At 42.2% G+C, this 7,716-nt stretch overlaps 1 protein-coding gene across 1 annotated transcript in view; it reads right to left on the bottom strand.

The window, feature by feature from the left end:
- Positions 1-7,716, bottom strand: part of LOC118825821 (potassium channel subfamily T member 2-like) — a 34,690-nt gene continuing 26,974 nt past the window's right edge. The window contains exons 24-30 of the mRNA XM_036596653.1: positions 7,358-7,469; positions 5,955-6,056; positions 5,492-5,575; positions 5,236-5,364; positions 3,200-3,431; positions 1,554-1,638; positions 1-187 (exon numbers count right to left, since the gene is read on the bottom strand). Coding sequence (XP_036452546.1) covers positions 94-187; positions 1,554-1,638; positions 3,200-3,431; positions 5,236-5,364; positions 5,492-5,575; positions 5,955-6,056; positions 7,358-7,469 — 838 coding nt within the window. The 3' untranslated portion in view covers positions 1-93. The remainder of the gene's footprint in view (positions 188-1,553; positions 1,639-3,199; positions 3,432-5,235; positions 5,365-5,491; positions 5,576-5,954; positions 6,057-7,357; positions 7,470-7,716) is intronic.

Here is a 7,716-nt window from a genome sequence, read left to right as displayed (position 1 = left end):
CATCTGAACACAGCGATAGGTAGAAGCGAAGCAACAGCCTTGCTTTATGTCACACTGTCGGCATTTCGTGGTGTCGATGGGAGCTGATCAGATTTAATCTCCTGTCCACGACGTGTTCCCCAGACTGCTCTTCCTGCTGTCCACATCCCTCGGAATGAAGGAGAGCGGATCCTCGCGGATTATGTATCTGAAACAGACAAGAACTTCTTAAAGACACCATATCATGGAAAACCATTTATGTTGTGTACTTTATCGATGCAACAAGGGACATTTGTCATTTTGTGAGTTGTGCTTCGGCCCTGAGAGAATGGATCTGCAGATTGAAAGAGAATTTAAAGAGAACTCAGTCTAAACTTGATGAAGGAGCATCTTCTGAGGATGTGAGTGAATTATCTACTACTGTCATCATATCTTCATCAGTATAAAGTTGATTTTGGGATCATTTGAGACCTAAACGTCAAGCCGGACCTTCTTTTTGAGCCTGTGTGTGATGTTAATACGTAAAGACGCATGACGTTGTGTGTAAAACTCCCGACTCGACGCCTCGACGACTTTTAAATGATTATTTTAGGCTTTTCAGGGCGACTCACAGCAGCAACACTCACCATATTTTAGCCTGTTTGTATTCTCCTCACTTTCAGAAAGGGCTTTTCAGAATGTGGTGTAGCTGGGTTCTTCTATTGTTATGATGGCAAGCTTGTAATAATAGAGTAACCCTTTTTGGTGCTATACAGAACACTTTTCAAAAAGATTCTATATAGAACCATATATAGCACATTCTGAAGAGCCCTTTCATGATGCAAAGAACCCCTTAATCATGCAAAGGGTTCTTTGAGAGTCCATGGTTCTTTATAGAACCTTTTTCTTCACTAAAGAACCCTTGAAGGACCATCTGTTTTAACCCTTGTGTGGTTTTGATGTGTTTGTTACTCAGTGGTCTGCTGGACCCACCACATTGTTTTATTAAATCAATACAGCCATAACAATTTATGTAAGAATATGTTTAAAATATCACAAGTGTCCAGCGTAGGGTTCTCCTTTAGCAGCTGTAGCCAGTCAGCAGCCTGTCCATGTTGTCCACCCTCACACACACATATATACAAACACATACACACACACACACACTAACAGCAGGCCATGTAGGAGGAGAACAGAGTGAAGGACACAGCACCTCCACACTTTTACTCCCCGCAGGTTCACCCAACACCACATGTGTAATATAAATGTGTGGGGGGTGAACAGAGTGAAGACACTGAAAATGGGTTATTTTATATGTTCTTCACAGAAAATGAGCAAAGACCAAGAATCTGAGGCTGAAATATTAAACTGCACAATTTTTTCTTTTGGTAAACACTGAAAACAGGTCCCACAGACCTGAACACCACACAAGGGTTAAGAGTGTGGTTCTAGGTCATGCGTCATGCTTAGGGTTAGGGTTAGTCTAAGGCAAACTACAAAACTTCAGAGGACCATCAAAATAAAACATTAGACCAATAGCATGGCTGCATGTGTGATAATGAAGGAAAATAAAGGTTAATCTTCTGCATACTTACACAATGTCGTGAAGCTCTAGTCTCGTGTCGGGTGGTGGGTTGATTAAGACATATGAGTGACTACTTTGGCTGCCGTTTATGTCATCTAAATTGAGAGGAAAGTGTGAATTAGATGTGGAAGGTTTTGACAAGTGAGTGCGTTAACCAAATACGACAGCTGCTCGTTCATGCAGTAGCAGCCGTCTTACGGAGCCAGAACTCTTCATAGTGGTGGTGATGGAAACCAGATGTTTGAAGAGTTCAGAGCCTTGAAAGCCACAGAAAGTTATTATTTGCTGTCTGATGTCTGTTTACAATAGTTTTGAGAAGATTTTGGCCTAAAATCCATTTAATCCATCCATGCTTTGGATCCATTCATGGTGGAGGGATGCATGAAGGGTGTTGTGAAGCAAAATAGTCCCCAAAGAAAACGTATTATTTCAGATTTACCCCTATTTTAGTATCATCAACATTCCATACAAAAAACTAATAAACTAATGCACACATACACACACACACACACACACATACACACACACACATTATCTAAACCACTTATCCTCTTGGGCTGCAGGGGGAGCTAGAGCCTATCCCAGCACTCATTGGGCAGAAGGCCGGAAACACCCTCGACAGGCTAATAAACTAATAAATATATAAAAATATAAGACTCGTGTAGGTTCACTGGTGGTTCTGGATAGTAAATAAAGTGTCTATATTTGTGTTGTAGTCATGGCGACCCCTGGTTCCTATCACCACCACTGTAAAGACACCTGAACCATTTCACACCAAACCGCTCTGAATCACTCTGTTTACATCTCAACCACTGAGATATGCAGAACTTTTGGTGGAATTGCCCTTAAAGTCAGACTGTGCTGGTGTGCCTGTAAACTGTAAATGGACCAGTTATTTTATACAACCCATGTAAATGTCTTGGTTCAGTCCCTCAGCAATTATGTGGCTGTAAACATAGCTAATTTCTGTAGCTGTACACAGTGTTGGAAATTCCTAACATGTGAGATACACAGTGTTGGAAATTCGTAACATCTGAGATAAGCAGTGTTGGAAATTCCTAACACCTGGAATACGAAGTGTTGGAAATTCCTATCACCTGGAATGTACAGTGTTGGAAATTCCTAACACCTGGAATATGCAGTGTTAGAAATTCCTAACACCTGGAATATGCAGTGTTAGAAATTCCTTACACCTGGAATATGCAGTGTTAGAAATTCCTAACACCTGGAATACGAAGTGTTGGAAATTCCTATCACCTGGAATGTGCAGTGTTGGAAATTCCTAACACCTGGAATGCGAAGTTTTGGAAATTCCTATCACCTGGAATGTGCAGTGTTGGAAATTCCTAACACCTGGAATACGAAGTGTTGGAAATTCCTATCACCTGGAATGTGCAGTGTTGGAAATTCCTAACACCTGGAATGCAAAGTGTTGGAATTCCTATCACCTGGAATGTGCAGTGTTGGAAATTCCTATCACCTGAAATGTGCAGTGTTGGAAATTTGTAACACCTGGAATACGAAGTGTTGGAAATTCCTAACACCTGGAATACGAAGTGTTGGAAATTCCTTACACCTGGAATACGAAGTGTTGGAAATTCCTAACACCTGGTTATTTCTCATCTTCTTATTTGAGCCGTCTCTCCAGCAGCTCACCGTGGCCCGCCGTGTAGAGGCCCAGGTTCTGCATGCGCTTCTTGACGAGCTCGGCCAGCTCCTGGCGTTCGGAGCGAGGGAGCAGGCTGGCCCGCTGCTGCCCGCATCTCTCAGCCCCACGGCCTGTGAGCCGGGGGCCCATGCGGCTGAGGCGCCGAGCCCACTGCATGCTCTTCCTCCGCGGCTGCTCCCTCACGTCTTCAAACTCATCCACATTCACCGACAACTGGGACTGAGAGGGCTGAGAAGATCAAAGAGTTGAAGCCAGCACCTCAGTTTCAGGTAAACTTAGACTACGTTCACATTACCAGGCTGAAGTGGCACTAATCCGATTTTTTGCCCTAATGTGACTCAGATCTGATGTTTTCAGGGCTGTGTGGACACAAATCTGATCTTTTCAAATCTGACCTGAGCCACTTTCATATGTGGTCCTAGATCGGATACGTATCCGATTCGTGGCCATGCGACCTTAATGTGACGCTCAGATCAGAATTCATGCGTTTTTTTTCCACTGCGCCATCATTCAGCGTTACCATGGCAGCAGCGCCGAACAGAAGTTAAAGCCTGTAAACGGTGGAAAAGCAGCTCATCTCACCTTTTTCTCCTTCGTCTCGCTCTAATAATGAAGCTGAGAGCTGATCAGAGTTAATGATCTTCTCAGCGAAGCTCGTTCTGCTCGTTAGTTTGTGCTGATGATGAACGTGATTCATTCGCGTGACGTTACTGAGTAGGATGACCTCATGAGGGTCATTTCAGGACGGCGGTTCGTCACATTAATGACAGATTTGAGTCTCTTACCTAAACGAGTGTGAACTATCCTGTCAGAGAGATCGGATTTGAGCAATGAGGCCTGTAATATGAACGTAGCCTCAGAGACTAAACAGGACATCATTAGGACAATATTGCACAAGGACCAGTGACGGCCCTCCCCAGGAGTGTCCGGTTCAGTCCTTAATGGAATAGTTTGGTAAAACATCAAATTTACATGATTTTCTACTTGCTGCAAATTCAGTCAACCAGTCAAGTCATGTTTGGTGTCAAAATGTTGCTTCTTTGGTTTAGAACTGGAGCTGCCGGGTTAACAGTGCTAACAAACACCATAACTGTTCTTTGGGTGGAAGGAAGATAACAAATCACCGACTCCTCACATTTTGCAGACGTCTTATCTCTCATTTTCTTTTCCTGAGGTCTAGCTGGCCTACAGGAGCTACAGTGAATCTCTGTTCAGTGGCCTTGAGGTTGCAGGCCAGCTCCTTTTCGAAGAGACCAGGTGTAAGAAGACTTTTTGACTGTATACGAACTTCCTTCCTTGTCATTAATTATGCATATATGCTAACACTTCTACGTTTATTTACATCACAATTAGGTGTAACCAATGAATTGTAACTTCTTTGTTCTCTGTTAACTAATGAAAAGTAACACCCTACTTGGGGAATATATAAGCTTTGTAACTTTAAGCTGACTTTGGAGATCTCTGGCATTAATTGTGACTGTTTATTTCTGATTATTCAGAAATTTCTTCCACACAAGCTATCTAAAAAGTTTTGGAAAGATCTTTATGCTTGGCTAAAACAATATTTCTCGAATTATTCAACTTGGAATATAAATTCATAAAATGTGGTATCTTAACTGATAATTCTAAGACAATTTTTAGTTAACAATATTATCATTTTGGCCAAATATTCAGAATTTTTAGAAACTCTCCAAAATGGTAAGCATTACAAAAAGATTTGGCTTTAAAGTCTTTAAAATTCATATTAATTACCACAATAATGCATTGCGTCTGTTTTTCTTTTCCAATTAATTTTATTTATTTTCTTGTTTACCCTGTGTTAAGGTTTATATAAGTCCTTATTCTGTTTATATGAATTGAATGGATCGTTGCTGCTCTGTTTATAAAAGTTGCTGCACTAAATGTGTTTGTAAAGCCTGTTTAATACTTTAAATTTTAATTTTAAAGCCCAACAAAGTGCATCCTATGAGCCCGAGAGTGCAGCATAAACTGTTTAAGAACCAAAAGAAATAAATGGAGACACCTCGAGAGATTCGGGCCTCTGAGACTCGGTCCTGTAGATGCCGATTGGGATATCTCCAACGGTGGAGCAGAGTTTTTGGTACAGTCTGCCGTACGTCTGGATCCACAGATCGTCCTCTGTGATCTGCGTCTGAAACATGGAGCAACAACAGCCTTAAATAGTGCTGGTTTCGAAATCAGCAAAGCCTCTTTAGAAATCCAGCTTGGGGAGCATAAATGTGGAACCATTTAAGGTCCATTTACAAGAAAAGACTTACAGAACACAGGAAGCCAGATCCCGGCGTCGTGTCCAGGCCAAGCAGCAGTCTGGTGATGGTTATCACATAGTCCTTCACAAAAGACTGTAAACGACATTGAGCCTCAGTTACTTCTTTAAGGAAACATTTTAGTAGAACCACTGAGGAACCAGCACAAGAGGGACCAGATCAGAACAGACAATTGTGTAAATCACACAAGAAATTAAAGTTTGCTTCTTTAGCTTTGAAATGGAGCTATGAGGCTAATGTAGCTAAGAAGTAATGAAAAACTAAGTGCAACAATTAGCATTGTGCTAACTGGATGTCTAGATCATCACACACTGAACTCAAACCATGAAGAGTTGTTCAGTAATCTCTAATAGACTTGCTTATGTGGTTTTCTGACAGTCACTTATAAAATTAATCAACAGGTTATAATAATCCCACCGTGGTGTAAAATTAGCTACAGCGGTTGCTAGGCTACCTGGTAGAGGAGAGTATCCAGCATGCCGACGCTAAACACCCTTCCAGCTGCAAACGGCAGACGAAACATGAAGGCCAGATTGGAGCCCTTCTTCTTCTCCTTCTGCAGGGCCAAAGAAGAGCGGATAATAGTATTACAATGTGTGTTACAATGTTATTACATATATTCAATTATAGTGTTCTTCGTTCAGAAGATATTTCTCAGGGGATTGGATACAAGATAGGCAGACTTGCATAAAGAAGGAGAAAGTTAAGTTAAAAAAATAATTAAAAGCTACAGAGAAAATGTGTCTCCTAACAACCACCTGGAGGACCTGGTCGACACCAAAACTGCCCCCATCAGATAAACAGCACTTAAAGCTCTGAGAGAGAGGAGAAAATCAAGCTGCTTCAGATCTGAAAACATCCACAGGTGTTTCTGTCCATCCTTCCACTGTGAGAAGACGACTCAGCGCTGTGGGTCTGAAAGGATGTGTAGCTGTCAAGAAGAACCTCACTGAGAAAAGGAGACGGACACATCAAACAAAGAAGCTGAAAGATGGACTGACCACCCCAGAGTCCAGACCTCAACACCACTGAATGTGTTTGATTACTTCAGAAAATGATCAACCAGCTTCTAAGACTGAACTTTGGAGGTGTGTCTGCAGATTCTTTGAGGAACTGAAAGTGAGTCTCCTGAAAAGAATGGAAGCTGGAATAAAGGTTAAGAGTGGACACACTGAACACTGCTGTTGTTTTGGAGGCTGGAAAATGGAGAACTTTTCATTAAATGAATGAAGGGTGTCTGACTTTTACACAGTACTGTATATAAAAATGTAATATATATATCGGGGCAGTGGCCACTGGACTCTGGAGCAGTGGAAATGTATTCTGTGGAGTGACGAATCAGCTCCTCTATCTGTCAGTCTGATGGACGAGTCTGGGTTTGGTGAATGCCAGGAGAACGTTACCTGCCTGACTGCACTGTGCAGCTGTAGAGTTTGGTGGAGGAGGGATGATGATATGGGGCTGTTTTTCAGGGGTTGGTCTAGAACCCTTAGTTCCAGCGAAGGGGAATCTTAATGCTTCAGCACCAAGACATTTTGGACAATTGTACACTTCCAACTTTGTGGAACAGTTTGGGGAAGAACCTTTTCTATTCCAGCATGACTGAGCCCCAGTGCACAAAGCAGCTCCATAAACGCCTGGCTGGGTAAGTTTGGTGTGGAAGAACCTGACTGGCCTTCACAGAGCCCTGACCTCAACCCCATCGAACACCTTTGGAATGAACTAGAACGGAGATTGCGAGCCAGACCCTCTCGTCCAACATCAGTGGGACAACCATATTAATGCCTATGGATTTAGAATGGGATTCATAAAAGCTCCTGTAGGTGTGATGTGTAGGTGTCCCAATGCTTTGCTCACCTTCTCCAGTTTAGAGAGCTCCTGAGAGTAAGAGTCTTTTGCCCTGAACTGCATAAACCTCATGTTGGCTGGATGAGTGAGCTCAGTGATGATGCTGAGGCTGGGAAATAACCTGAACAGTGAGAGAGAGAGTGAGAGTGAGAGAGAGAGAGAGAGAGAGAGAATATGAGAGGTATGGGTATACAGCCCTTATGTTCACATTACAGACACACAGACAGATTAGTGTCATGACATATGGCTGTCCTTTCAGTTCAGTCTGAGCTTATTCTGTATTTAAAAGGGGAACTCCACCCATTTTTCAAAATTTATCCTGCATAATTCAGTGATTAAGTCATTTAGAGTGGTTTGCTGTGAAATGG

This window comes from Colossoma macropomum, unplaced genomic scaffold, assembly GCF_904425465.1.
Source record: "Colossoma macropomum unplaced genomic scaffold, Colossoma_macropomum, whole genome shotgun sequence".
NCBI classification, from domain to species: Eukaryota; Metazoa; Chordata; class Actinopteri; order Characiformes; family Serrasalmidae; genus Colossoma; species Colossoma macropomum.
Note: the sequence above shows the minus strand (reverse complement) of the source record. Positions and strands in the feature narration are given on the sequence as shown.